Source organism: Cyprinus carpio, chromosome A10 (genome assembly GCF_018340385.1).
Source record: "Cyprinus carpio isolate SPL01 chromosome A10, ASM1834038v1, whole genome shotgun sequence".
Taxonomy (NCBI): Eukaryota; Metazoa; Chordata; class Actinopteri; order Cypriniformes; family Cyprinidae; genus Cyprinus; species Cyprinus carpio.
In genome coordinates, this window is record NC_056581.1 from 3457572 (window position 1) to 3472795 (window position 15224).

Here is a 15224-nt window from a genome sequence, read left to right on the forward strand (position 1 = left end):
TTGTGTGTTAACTGCTGGTTAGCTCCTGTGCTAGTTAGCCGCGTAGCAGCTGAGCACAAACAGTCAACAGCGGAGAGTGACTGGAATGAATGGGAGGGGCGCGTCGCGTCGCGTCGCTCGCAGTGTGTGCAGCGTTTAGTCGAAATGGGAATTTGAATGGCCCGCCAGTATGAATGTAACAGATTATTATTATGTGACATAATTATGCAGCTGTGCTTGATATGAGGGGTTGGGCCAGTAGTTTCACTCCAGACTGCCAACTACATAAACAAAAAAATGTATATTAACCAAATTGCTTACACTTGTTCTCACTCAGTACAGTACCTTTCAGTTTTTATAAATGCTGTCTAGACATGTTGAAAAAGATAACATGGTGCTCACAAACCCTGCAATATTAGAGTACATTTAAATATTGAACTTGTTTTCTGTACCCAGAAAAGTCATTAGAAATAGGCTAATGTCGTGGAAATATTTGGAAAAGTACTTGTTTATATGTATGTGTGTGTGTGTGTGTGTGTGTGTATACAGTACAGGCCAAAAGTTTGGAAACATTACTATTTTTAATGTTTTTGAAAGAAGTCTCTTCTGCTCATCAAGCCTGCATTTATTTGATCAAAAATACAGAAAAAACAGTAATATTGTGAAATATTATTACAACTTAAAATAATAGTTTTCTATTTGAATATACTTTAAAAAAATAATTTATTCCTGTGATGCAAAGCTGAATTTTCAGCATCATTACTCCAGCCTTCAGTGTCACATGTAACATCCAGTCTATCACATGATCATTTAGAAATCATTCTAATATTCTGATTTATTATGAGTGTTGGAAACAGTTCTGCTGTCTAATATATTTGATGAATAAAAGGTTAAAAAGAACTGCATTTATTCAAAATAAAAAAAAATTCTAATAATATATATTCTAATAATATATTTTCTTTATTATCACTCATCAATTTAACACATCCTTGCTGAATAAAAGTATTGATTTTATTAAAAAAAAAACAAAAAAAAAAACAATTACTGACCCCAAATTACTGACCAGTAGTGTATATTGTTATTACAAAATATTTATATTTTAAAAACATAGCTTCTTTTTTTTTCTTTTTCTTTTTTATTCATCAAAGTATCCTAAAAAAGTATCACATGTTCTGAAAAAATATTAAGCAGCAGAACGGTTTCCAACTTTGATAATGAATCATCATATCAGAATGATTTCTAAAGGATCATGTGATAATGATCCTAAAAATTCAGCTTTGCATCACAGAAATAAATGATAATTTAAAGTATAATAAATTTAAAAACAATTATTTTAAATTATTTTAAATTATTTAATTTGAATTTAAATTATAATAATTTAAATTATTTTAAATTATTTTTTCTGTATTTTTGATCAAATAAATGCAGGCTTGATGAGCAGAAGAAACTTCTTTCAAAAACATTAAAAATAGTAATGTTTCCAAACTTTTGGTCTGTACTGTATGTGTGTGTGTGTGTGTGTGTGTGTGTGTGTGTGTGTATATATATATATATATATATATATGTGTGTGTATATATGTGTGTGTGTGTGTGTGTTTCCCCTTTTCCTTTTTAGAAGTAGTAAAATACTGATCAAAGGTTTAGGTTAAGTTAAGAAATGAATGATTTTATTCTGCAGAGACATTTTTTACATCGTTACAAATAATTTCTATTTCAAATAAATGCTGTTCAGTTAAACTTTCTATTTATCAAAGAATCCTGAAAAAAATTATCACGGTTTCAACAAAAACATTAAGTAGCACTATTTTCAACATTAATAATAATAAAATGAAATCTTTCTTCGGCAGCGAATCAGCACAGAATGAATTCTAGTAGTGTTTCAGTAATCTATTCTCTTCTCTAGCTTCTCATTTAAGAAGTGTTTTTTCCCCCACAGTGTGTTTTCAGTAACTCTGTACACGATGGATGTGGTTTCACCTGAGCTCAACAGCCTCCTCCCTGATGAGATTATGGATACAGAAGCCATCGCGATGGAAGAGGAGCTCCCCGTCGAGCACCTCGCTGCTCCTCCCCAGTCTGAACCTGAGCCGCCGCAGGTTCCTATGGAAACAGAGGTGCCTGAAATCGTCAGCCTGTGTCCAGCCACCACGTCTATGCAGATGAGCTCTGCCTCCACTGATGCTCAGTGCAGCACCAGCTCGGGAACTCAACTCCTCCTCGCCCCCTCAGGCCTCATAACCAGCACCACCATGACCACCACCACCTCCGCCAAAACCACCGGTCCTGCGGTGACTCAGAACCTCCCCAAAATCTCTAGAGTTACTGTCCCGGCCAATCACCAGCTCATCATCAACAAAGTGGCCAGCGCCCCCGCTGCAGATGGCAAGTCTCCAGGCACTGCTGTGCTCAAGCCAGAGGGCCAAAAACTCTTGGTTGCCGGCCTCAGTAAAACAGGGCAGCCCATTATGTTGGCTCTGCCCCACACTTGGAACAAGCCTGCCACTACCCAGGGCACAGGGGACGCCAAGGCCCAGCCGACGCAGATCAAAATGTTGACGACAGTAGGGAAGCCTGTGATAGCGGTGAGCTCAGCCAGTCAGCTGATGGGCGGCTCCAGCACACTGCAGGCCCAGCAGCTCAAGACACTTCAGGTGGGTGTTTACAACCTTTCATTAAAACACTGATCATGCAGACATCGCAGAAATGAAGCATATATATTACTATTTTATTTTAAGACCCTAAAGAGACACTTTAATTGCAAGGGTCTTTACCTGGCCACAGTTTCTCATAATTTTCTTTTATTTATTTTTTTATTGCCAAGGTGTTACCTAATATAAAAATCTGTTATTTCTGCAGCCGACAAGTTTAGTCACTTGTACACTTTCAAGCATGGACAGAATAGAAAAACTTTCATATTTGTAAATGTTTTGTATTTTTGCAAATTAAAAATACATTGTTACTGTATTTTTAAAATGTATTATTATTTCTAGTCTTTTTTTAATTCTTGTTTTTACTGTATTTTTAATAAAATGTTTTCATTTATTATTATAACTATTTAAAGCCATTTTTTGTAATAAATAACATTGTTTTTTACTTGTAAGGAAAATGCATTTTTATTGCTGTTTTTTAAAATTATTTATTGTTAATTTTAATGATCTTTGTAGTAATTTAAAAAAAGAATAGAATATTTCAAAATGAGTTATTTTTATAGTATAATTTAAATGAGCTATTATATTTATTAATTACATATTTGTAAATGCTTTTCTATTAGGAAACATGCATTTTATTACTGTATTTTTAAAATGAGCTATTATCTTTATTTTTAATAATATAATATTTACAGTAATATTTAAAATATATAATTTTAGTTTTATTATAGGGATAATTCACCCAAAAATAAAAATTAGCCCATCCTCAAGCAATCTTAGTTGTATATGACTTTCTTCTTTCAGACGATTCCAGTTGGAGTTATATTTAAAAACGTCCTGGCTATTCCAAGTTTTATAACGACAGTGTGTGGGTGTTATTTTTCAGTAGTCCAAAAGAAGTCCAATAAAGCGCATCCATTCATCATAAAAAGTGCTCCACACGGCTCCTGTAGTGAATCAATGCGCTTTTGTAAGAAAAAAAATTATATTTAAAATATTATCTGCCGGAATGAATGCACGTATGACAGTTAGTGGAAGCTAGAGATTATGGTTTATAAAGTTTTAAATATGGATTTTTTCTTACAACAACACATTGATATGCTGCAGGAGGCCTTTATTACCCCCCCCCCCCCCAACATTTTATTATGGATGGGAGCACTTTATTTGATGTCTTTTGGAATATTGAAAAATAGCACCCATTCATTGCCATTATAAAGCATTGAAGAGTCAGGATATTTTTCAATAAAACTACGATTGGATTTGTCTGAAAGAAGAAAGTCATGTACACCTAGGATGGCATGAGGGTGAATAAATTATGGGGTCATTTTCATTTTTGGGTAACTATTCCTTTAATAATAACTACTAAAATTAGCTTTTATTATTAAAATGAATTGTTTTTATTAATGATATATTTATAGTCATATTTAAAAACAAAAAAGAAAAATGACGTTTAACTGTATTTTTCAAATCATTGATTTAATTATGGTTTCTAATAATATATTCATTTTTGTAGCCATTTTTGTACATATTTTTTTCTGTAAGGAAAAATGGCATGCATTATTATGGCAAAATGACATAAGTTAATTTAATGAGCTTAAAGTGCAATCTTATTTCCTGTTCAGTGTCTATCATGGGCATCTGAAATAATTGCCAAGTATCACATTTCTCTTCACAGATCACAAAGAAGCCCACAGTATCTACAGCTGGACCGATGATAACAAAGCTGATCATCACAAAAGCCCTGAACAATAAAGGACTGTCCAGCCCAGCTTCTGTGGCTCCTGTAGTGACTGGTGCTCTTCTGTCTTTATAAAATACAACATGAGCAAGAGTGATTTTTCTTTTAATCGCACAGCTGTGATATCTAAATTGGACATCCTTTCTTTTGTCCACAGGGCGAGTTGTTACCCAGAGTACTCCGGTGACACCTCCACGCACCATCACCATCGGTGAGACCAGCACTGTGCCACAGAATACATCTGGCAACAGCAAAGTCGCCATCTCGCCTCTCAAGTCTCCCAGCAAGGTCTTGAATCTTTTAAATCTAAAAACTGGCACCGCAATCACATTCACCTGTCGACGCCATTTTTTTTTTTTTTCAATGATGGCCACACTCTGGTTTCTGATGTCACCCTCTTCCTCATGTTTCTCCTGTCTGTAGCTGACTGTAGTTTCAGTGGCCAGTCAGTCTCCAAACTCACCCCAGAAGTCTGTGACGCTGCCGCTCAATGTGGCTCTGGGCCAGCAGATCCTCACAGTTCAACAGTCTGCCGCCACCTCTCCAGCTAAAGCAGGAACCAGTCAGCCCAACACACAGGTACGCCAAACTAGAACCAGTTTGCTATGCGGTCAAATAAAGATTTTTAATTGCCCCATCCTGTAATAACAGCTTGAATTCATAGTTTTCATATGACGTCACACCCTTACAGGAACGCCCACATGGAGGGCAAAACAAGGCTTTCCAGTGCTGAACGCTAGTTATTTTTATGAGGTCTGCATTAAGTAGTAATGTAGTAAGACAGTGATATTTAAAGGCCAAATTCAGTATACACCTTGATGATGCAGACTTGGCACAGACAAGCAGATGAACCCAGAATATAAACGCAATACGCAAAGTTTCACATTAAATGTTTTCCCATAGAAAACCGTTTTAAAGAAACCACCGTTTAGCACATTGCGTTCATGTTCCGAGCTTATCTACTTGCCTGCATCTGCTTTAATTTGATCTTTTTAAAATCACTGTTTTAAAAGTACTTTAAGTGTTTTCACATGAAACATTTTAGAATGTCACACGGTTTTTAACTGAAATATTTCAGCGGGTGTTTTAAATGTAATGCAAATGACTAAAACTTGCATTTTGTTCACATTTTTCTTTTATCCTTTTGAGAGATGATCTAAATATTTGTTTATTGGAAACAGATGGAAAACTGACGGGCTTGTGCTGCAGTTCTAGGGATGTTTTTCCCACCAGGCCTTTGAGCCAGTCACGTGTCTGAAAACTATGAATTAGTGTAATTTTACATGTTGACTACTACATTTAATGCTGATTTCTGTGTACAGACTGTAAAGCCAGTACAGACGGTGGGAGGAGTGGGAACATCCCAGTTTAAGACTATCATCCCCCTCGGCACACCTCCCAACGTGCAGCAGATCCAGGTGCCGGGCAGCCGCTTCCATTATGTGCGACTGGTAACGGCCACCACTGGCAGCACCACGGCACAGTCGGGCGGCAGCACCAACACCAACCCTTCCATCCAACAAGGTCGGTATATCACAGTCAACCCATGTGAGGGAGGAGAAAAATGAAAGAATTTAAAGGGATAGTTCACTGATTTCAGTCTCAGTTAGTTGTAAGCTGTATGTTTTTGATTCAAGTGAATCAGCTCAAAAGGGTCATCTTTTCGGGTGTTAAACTGTTACCCTGAATGAGCATGATTTAGTTAAAAGAACCAGAGGAGTAAAAAGTAATAAAAAGAACCACAGGAGTCTTTTATTCTGTGAACATACTACACTTTACAGATTTTGATTTTATTTTTTTTATTCCCTCTGTATAACTGGAACTGGTTTTCAGTTCCAATAATTCCTGTTTTAGGCACTGGTCCATAAATATCCACCCCTCTTGTCACAGAGTATTGTTTTTATAATGAATGACTGAAAATGAATTGGCTCATAAGTGATTTAAGAAAATCCAATAACGTATTTTTTGTTGTGTTGTTACAAAGCCAAGCCTGTAATGATGAATGCTGCAGTACGGATGTCTGTACCCATCGTCCCAGCACAGAGCATCAAACAGGTACACAGTGAAACACCTCTTTCACTACACACATACAGTTGAACAGTGACACCATTGTTTTGGCTGATCTTGCAGTTTTGGTAATATTGCTGTATGGCTTGGTGTTCATAATCTGTTATTCATCAGAAACAGTTCACACATGCTTGAACATCTTTTTGTGCACAGGTTGTACCCAAACCCTTTACGTCAGCAGCCCAGGTGGTGACCACGAGTCAGACGCCCCAGCGTCTCATCATGCCAGCCACACATCTGCCACAGATCCAGCCCAACCTCACCAGCTTGCCGCCAGGCACTGTGCTCGCCCCTGCCCACGGCTCGGGGAACATGGGCTATGCTGTGTTGCCTGCCCCGTACGTTACACAGGTCCGTATGTCAGCGATGGAGCATGATGTATGAGTTTGTCTGGTTGTTTGAAGGAATTCTCCCACTTTGCTTGATCCCATAGATCCCTCAACCTGCATTTGTGACTTTGACCAGCAGCTCCACCTTCTCAACAGCCACCCCCATACAGACTCAAGCCAGGCTTTCACTCAACGGGTGAGCCGAGCGCCACATGCCTCACTGTTACGTGTGTGTATATGTGACCCATGCTGGCAAAATGAGTCGGAATGCGCATGGGCTAATTTTGAGCTACAGTCCAAAAAAAAAAAAAAAAAAAGTGAAAGATGTCAATTTTGAGGTTCTCACAAAAATTAGTTCATTAAGCCCTCGTTTAGCGATCCCAATGCTCCAAATAATAATTTTAGATGTTTAATTACCTTTATTTGGTTACTTACTTAATTACCTTAAAATGTGTTCATTGTGACTCATTTTGCCAGCACAGGTCACATATTTACAAATTAACCCTCAGGTTGCATTCTGCCTGTGTTTTATTACAGTTTATCAACGTCCGAAGCAACTTCAAGGCCGAGAAAACCCTGCAACTGCACACGGTCACAGTGTCTGAAATTGTATGTTACCCAGTATTTGTTTCTATTCTTTTAAAGCTGAAAATGGTCCATGTAAAGGGTGTAACCTGTTTCAGCTGCTGCATTTGGCAAGTGCTTTCATAGTTTCCAGATCCAGTTGTATAATATTACAACAATTTCCTTCCTTTTAACAATCTGCAATTCAGTTCTCGTACTGTCAAATTCACCAGTAAGAACAGTTAATTCTGACAGACAGGAAGCAGATTATCACAGGTACAAATTTAATTTCAAATTTTATTGCTCACAAGCACTCCCTGTCAAGCAGTTTAAGGCTGCATTTACACTGGCACAAAAAATCAGATTTTTTGCTCATCTTATCGGAATTTGTTGCTTACATATAAACACAAAAATCCGCATGAGATTAGATTTTTTTCGCATACGATCTGAGCCACTTCCAAATGTGGATTTTAATTGGATACATATCTGATGTCTGGACATCCAACCTATGTCTATACACACATATAACTTTGTATAGGCTAGGTGAGAAATTGCACATTCAGGAGCTGGTTTTCAGCGCCGCCCGATGAATTTTATAAATATAACAGCTTCGCTACTAAAAGCTACATTATATTTCTTAGCAATGAAGTGATAACTTTCACTTGTTCCCAAGCTTCACACACTCTTTTTCTCTCTCTCTCTCTCTCTCTCTCTCTCTCTCTCTCTCTCTCTCGATAATTCATTCAAATTAATTTAAATAAATATCATCTTTGCGCTACTTTATTTCATTTAAGAATTCCACCTCTAAAGAGCTATAAATAAAATAGCCAAATTAAAATTACCGTTATTTTCCGTTATTTATCTGTTCAGTCAGATTTTGTACTGCAAAACATTCATGACAGCTGTTGTCCAGGCTGCTAAATAATGATTTTAATAGCAAGACCATTCAATACCCAAGGGTCTACCATGTGCATAGTAAAGCGATCATTTTGGGGCGGGAATTATGTAAACACCGATATCAGATACCAGTCGTGTCTAAAAGTGAATGTAAACAGACGGCTCAAAAGGTCAGATCTGTGTGAACTTGCAGTGTAAATGCAGCCAATAAGCTGGCAGGGGCTGTTGTTGTTGTTGTTGTTGTTTTGCTTTGCCTGAAGCATTACATGCACTACCAGTCAAATGTTTGGGGTCAGTAAGATTTTTTTTTTAATAATACTTCAGCAAGGATGCATTACATTGATTTAAATTTTATCATTTCAAAATTTCAAAATTTTTATCATTTTGAATTTTAGAATGTTACAAAAGATTACTTTCAAATAACTGCTGTTCTTTTGAAATTTATATTCATCAGCTAATCTTGAAAACGTATTTTCAAGTTAAGAAAATAGGAAGCAACAAATTGTGCAAAACTGATAATAATAAGATAATTAATATGATGATTTCTTGAGCAGCAAATCAGCAAAGTAGAATTATTTATAAAGGATAATGTGACACTTAAGACTGGAGTAATGATGCTGAGAATTCAGCTTTGATCACAGAAATACATTTTAAAACATTAAAATAGAGTAAACAGTTATTTTAAATTGTATTAATAATAATATACAATATTTTTCTGTATTTATGGTCAAATAAATGCAGTCTTAGTGACAATAAGAAACTTTAACATTAAAAATCTTACCACTTTTGAACATTTATGTCACTCTTAAGGTAATGATACATGGGGCAACTTTTTGAGCAATGTTTGTGGGCAGAGTTGCCGTCAGCGGGCAACCAGGTGAGACGCAGGGCCCACGACCGATCTAAAGTATCCAGATTCTCATTGGGAAACTGGCCAAGCAACATTGCTCTGCAACATTCCTCAAAAAGTTGCCTCGTGTACCTTTACAGCAACTGCAGTTCTTTTATGAACTGTATCTTGGATTTACACTAAGAGTTGAATCTCTCGTCTCACAGGTATTGTGATTGCTTTGCCAACGGGGAATTCTGTAATAACTGCAACTGTGTTAATTGCTTTAACAACCTTGATCATGAGAGTGAAAGACTGAAGGCCATCAAGGTAATGAATTACTGCCTACACTAGATCTCCATTGTCTTTTTTTTCCATCTCACTACAAACGTAGTATTTCAAATGTGCTTTTTTCTATTTGCCAGTTAACAACCACCTAGCAACACCCTTGACATCTCGTTTGTTTTGCTGTACAGGACGGTTCTGCTGTAATGCTTTGAATATCTATAGGCATCAAATGTAATGTACTTTCTCCCAGGCATGTTTAGACAGAAACCCTGTGGCTTTCAAGCCCAAGATTGGCAAAGGCAAACAAGGGGAGTCAGACAGGAGACACAGCAAAGGCTGCAACTGTAAGAAGTCTGGCTGTCTGAAAAACTACTGCGAGTGTTATGAGGTGAGTGTTTGCACTCTGCAAAGAATGTGGAAGTGTCGAATAGAAGATATGGTCAGTTTTCTCTGATGTTTAGGACCAGATATCATTCTGTTGTCTCTTCACTTCAGGCAAAGATCATGTGTTCGTCTATCTGCAAATGCATGGGCTGCAAGAACTTTGAGGAGAGTCCGGAGAGGAAGACACTGATGCACCTGGCAGACGCTGCAGAGGTGCGAGTCCAGCAGCAAACCGCAGCCAAAACCAAACTGTCCTCACAGATCTCAGACCTGCTCACCAGAACCACACCGGCCGTCACCAGCGGAGGCGGAAAGTACGTACACTTTATCAACTCTGCATTATGATGTCTGTCCATCACAATAAATCCACCAATTACCCATGAACCACCTAATCAGCTTCCTAGCAACAACCCAAAGCAAATTCCTAGCAATTCTTGGTAAACCAAACAGCAATTAATGAGTAAAAACTACTTAAAATACCATAGCAATATATTTAAAGTGGTTACTAGGTAATTTCCTGTGCGTTCTTCTAGCAAGTGTCTAGAAACCACATGGAAAACACTTTGTGTCCTTTTAGTGCTCGAAAATGATCTTCTTATAATAATTCAAGTGTAAATCTCTTTCCAGGTTGCCGTACACATTCGTAACAAAGGAAGTGGCCGAGGCGACGTGTGACTGTTTGCTGGAGCAGGCCGAGCAGGCCGAACTCACCACGCAGCCTCAGGCCGTGGCAGAGCGCCTCATTCTGGAGGAGTTTGGTCGCTGCCTCAGGAGAATCATCAGTTTTGCTGGCAAGGCCAAGACGGACTGTCCCATCAACTGCTAGAGCCGTGACTCAGACCCAGGGTGTTGCTGAACCTAGAATCGGGCTCCGCCGAGGGCACTTTTACCGGCCCCACATATGGATCCATGGGCTTTCTAATAAAAGACACAAAGCAGAACTTCCCATTGGCCTGTGAGATGTGTTGTGGAGGACGCACTATATTCAGTAGGAGGACTACAGTACTTCATTGTAGCCCCTGCGATGGACTTGCACTGTTTGCTTTACCGGAGGGGGTTTATTTTAGATCAATCGATACAATTTTAAGGTAGTTTTTGTTTTGTTTGGCAACGTTTTCCACTTTTAAATCTGCATAATCATGATATTTGGTTGTCTTTTAAAATTGGATTTTCATATTATCATTCACTGTTGTCAGAAAGCCCCCTTTTTTTTTCTTTTTAATAACCTCGGGACAGTTGTGATGCTGAAGGAACGTCCCTGCACATGTGATTAGTCGTCTGATCATGACTTGTATACAGTAAGTAGCCTGTACTGTAGCTTCATTATATTTAAGTGCTCATAGCAGATTTTGTTCTTTAATCAGAATCGTGTTCATGTTCAAGCATGCAGACACTCAGCCGGGCCGGTGTGAGAGTCGCACGAGATTGACGCAGAGCACGGCGGTGCAGATTTCCTGTACTCCAAAAATCTGATAAGATTAGAGTTGAATCTTTACTGATGAAAAAAGCAGCTAAAAAAGCTTTGTAATCCAGTTGTGAGTCTTGAGGCTTGATTGATATGCTCCTTCATCTCAGAATTCTTTCACTAGGTTCGTTTGTTTTGGGTTTTCTTTGCAGTTATTGGTCGATCCGCTCTGTCAGGGCCAAATTAAACCAAACCTTTCCATACTCAGAGTCTGATGAGTTCACGTCTGTAGTCACAGTGAATCTCATGAAACCTGTCAAGAACATCTCCAGTTCATATTTCATCCCAAAATAAAATGTTTTTTTTTGCTTAAAGAAAAACAAGTTTATTTTAGGAGCCATTAAAAAGTTATTTTACCTAAAAATGAAAGTTCTGTCATTTACTCACCCTCATGTTGTTTCAAACCTGTATGACTTTCTTCTTCTGTGGAACATAAAAGAAGAGATTTTAAGAAACGTGTCGGTGTTTGTTTTCTCTGTCTCTCTCAATGTTAAAGTCAGTAGTAATTAAAACTCTTTTTGTACAACATGAGGGTGGATAAATGACAAAATGTTAATTTTTGGGTGAACTACTGCCTTAATTCCATTGTCATAATGAAACTGCGATCATTATGCATAATGCAGGAAAAATGTCATTCTCATTACTGCAAATGTTATTTTGACTTAAAATTACCTGTATTACAGTTTGCTTTTTTATTTTATTAGTAATGTAAAATAATTTTACAGCAATGAGAATCAAAAGGAGTTTTGGTTTATTTAGAATTTCAATAACCAATGTATAAAAATAATGTTTATGATAAAAGGGAAAAACTCATTCTCATTACTGTAAACACTCACAAAAAAAAAAATATCACACACATATTTACATAAATTAATTAGTTTTTTTTTTTGTTGTTGTTGTTGTAAAGTAATCAAATTATGTGTAATGCAAGAAAAATCTTATTCTCATAATTGTAATTATAATTTTTGATTTTCAAGAATTATTAGTTTGGTTTCTTTTTAGTAGTAAAAATTTACAGTAATGAGAATAAAAAATAGATTTATATAGAATTTATAAATATAATAAGATAATCATTATGCATAATGCAAGAAAAAATAAACTGCATGATCATTTAAATAAAATTGTATTACAGTTTGGATCACTTTTTAAATTTCTTATTAGAAATTAGATTTAGTAACATTATTTTACATTAATGAGAAAAAAATAAAAAATATATAGATTTCTTTTTAAATTAAATAATATATACAGGTAATTTTTGTGGTCCACAAAATAGGATTATGTATATTGCATTACAATTTTTTTTGTTTGTTTTGTTTTTATTAATTTTGTGGTTTTGGGGTGAAATATGACGTGTTCTGTTTGTGATTCACTGGCATTATGTAGGTCCTTAGGCAAGTTATATGTATTAAATGGGATATTCAATGTTTCTGTGGTAGAAGTGCTATAAGAAAGAAATTCATCAACTCGAGGAGGTCTTTAGGTTTGGCTGAAGCCATGATTTGGTTGGCACAGGTGCTTAATATGGACTTTTAAGCATTATTTAAGAGCACTAGAGGACAGGCTGACTTCATTTTACATAGTGCCTTCTCACATAACAGCTCAAACATTTCCTCTCTGTGCAAGTTTGCTTTCTTAAAAACAGATTAAGCATTAACAGTTGATTCAAAATGAAAAACCTGCTGCATGTAATCTGCCAAAATAATCTGATTTTATTCCGTTTTATTTAATATATCAGACAGTCACTAAAACTATGAAGGAACTTAATAATCTTATCTTTCCCAGACTCAGATATGCTTGTTGAATGCATCTTTTATTCATCACTAAACAGACCATCACACTGTCATGATATTTTATAGCTGAAGGTTTCTGATCTGCCACATATTTCACAATCAAACAGCTGGTTACGTGTGTGCCTGTTCAACCCGTTTAGTAAAAGTGTGGAATAGGGCGATGTTTCCTCAAAACCTTCATGAAATAAACTGCTAATGCACCTTGTTATGCCTTAATAACCATCTCTATACTCAGGGCTTTTTTATGTAAATGTCCTCATAACTAATAGTAAAGATTATTTCGCTGCATGACTGCAAGCAATCTGCTAGACGACTCCTGACTCACATTATTGTATTCTTGTCTTTCATCAGCTGTTCTGGAGCTGTCTTCGATTTTTAATATTGTCATAACCACATCTTTCAAATTATGCATATGGCTGCAGTATTTTTTGCTATTATAGTTGCTGTAGAGAAGATATAATAATGCAGGGTTCCTCACCTGTGCCATCCAAAATGTTCATATTTCCCCAGTTTTAGTTGTTTTAGTATCTTTTTCATATTTTATGGTGATAAACTCTGTTTATATTCCAGACCCTTTCCTCCATTCGATTTCTGACACATGCAAATGATTTTCAGGTTGTACTTTTGTCGAAAAAGAAGATAATGAACAATGAGTTCTTATCTTTGGACGTATTTAGCCAGTCAATGTTATCTTGTATAAATGTAAATGAACATTAGTGCTCCTTTGTACCTTTCGGAAAATTGTCATGTTTTTTTCACAAATGAAAACTTCACTAATGTATAAATGTTTCCGTGTTTCTTATGATGAGGCAGACTGTAGTAGTGTTTCTGTTTGTCCTTTCTTTTCTGTTTAACACATACCATGTCTGTCCATCTGATTAAAATACCATGTATCAGAATTAAAATCCCTCTGAACTACATTGAGTGATGAAGAAACTTAATTTTACACTTCATTATAAGCACTTATTTCATTGTTTTATTGATTTTCATTTGTATGTCAGGTAAACATATGAATAAACATTGAAATTATTTTTTTAAGTTATTTTGCATAGAGCTGATTACTCTAACCAATAATATAAAAGCTGCTGAACCCTGTTCTTCTAGTAAAATAATTTCAAATTAATTTAATTTCAATACAATTTGTTAATAATAATAAAACATCACAAATTGATTTGCCTTTTGCTAACAACATTTGAAACATAAAATTTGATATTGAAGTCCAAATAGCAGCATAACAAAGAAAAAATATATAAGAAAATAAAGATAATTAATTAGAACGTTAAGAAAGAAGAACTCGTGCGCGGTCCAAAGGTTCAGACGAGAGAGAGAGAGAGAGAGGGAGCTGTTTCATTTATCAGAGGAAAGGACACCATGCATCCGTTGTAGAATACATTTATTCATTTTGTGTAGTTTTTAAAGTAGTCTGGACTGTTTCATATTTAGATTTAGAGTAACAGCAGAAAGCAGGTTTACAGGTACCATAAGCTTCATGTAGGGAGTTTTTAGTATTCATTTATTCTTGATAATGTCCATCAGATGAGCATTTTTCTCTGGTTTGGTTTCAGCATGCACATGCACACTCATCCGGCTTCTTCATCACTCAGGATTCCTCCTTCGGTAACCTTATACTGCCTGTGTTGCCCAGACTCGACCCAGAGTAAATAAACATTAGCTAGAAGGACTGACTTACTGTTTTGTAAAAACTTGCTACTCGAAGCTCTAATGTGGACATGCTAGATGACTTCTTTGATTTTTCATTAATGTAAAGGTTTTTGTTTTTTAGATGGCTGTATGCTCGTTAGTATTTTTTTCATGATTTTACATAAAATGGAGAAAAGTAACTATTATTGTGCTGTCATTTTTTTTTTTTAAATATATGTGATTAATATATTAATATAATTCCACTGTTGTTTTATTATTTTGTTGGGCAAGACGAATCAGGGTCAGTACCATCTAATGACCACAATAGTTTACAATAAACGAACTATGGATGAAGCCTGCTATGATTACTCTACTATTAAAGCATAAATTTGATTTAAACAATAGGTCTACATAATATTCACATATGCAGCTCATAGGGAAAGTATTGTATTAAACCTACAGTTACAGCTACTAATTAAACCTAAAACATTACCTATTTTATCTCATAATTCAACTCGCAAATGCAAGTTTATATCTCCTAGTTCAGACTTTATAACTCAATTTAACTCAACAATTGCGAGTTTGTCAATTTCTGAGGGAAAAAA

General features: G+C 36.1%; 1 protein-coding gene across 2 annotated transcripts in view; it reads left to right on the forward strand.

The window, feature by feature from the left end:
- LOC109062759 (protein lin-54 homolog) overlaps nucleotides 1-12014 on the forward strand; it is a 14653-nt gene extending 2639 nt beyond the window's left edge. For both annotated transcript variants that reach the window (XM_042764756.1, XM_042764755.1), the window contains 13 exons: nucleotides 1916-2630; nucleotides 4303-4420; nucleotides 4523-4653; nucleotides 4789-4944; nucleotides 5688-5889; nucleotides 6350-6420; nucleotides 6586-6783; nucleotides 6866-6957; nucleotides 7299-7370; nucleotides 9279-9381; nucleotides 9590-9727; nucleotides 9835-10037; nucleotides 10351-12014. In XM_042764756.1, coding sequence (XP_042620690.1) covers nucleotides 1941-2630; nucleotides 4303-4420; nucleotides 4523-4653; nucleotides 4789-4944; nucleotides 5688-5889; nucleotides 6350-6420; nucleotides 6586-6783; nucleotides 6866-6957; nucleotides 7299-7370; nucleotides 9279-9381; nucleotides 9590-9727; nucleotides 9835-10037; nucleotides 10351-10549 — 2373 coding nt within the window. In that variant the 5' untranslated portion in view covers nucleotides 1916-1940 and the 3' untranslated portion in view covers nucleotides 10550-12014. The remainder of the gene's footprint in view (nucleotides 1-1915; nucleotides 2631-4302; nucleotides 4421-4522; nucleotides 4654-4788; nucleotides 4945-5687; nucleotides 5890-6349; nucleotides 6421-6585; nucleotides 6784-6865; nucleotides 6958-7298; nucleotides 7371-9278; nucleotides 9382-9589; nucleotides 9728-9834; nucleotides 10038-10350) is intronic.
- Nucleotides 12015-15224: the final 3210 nt, after the last annotated feature.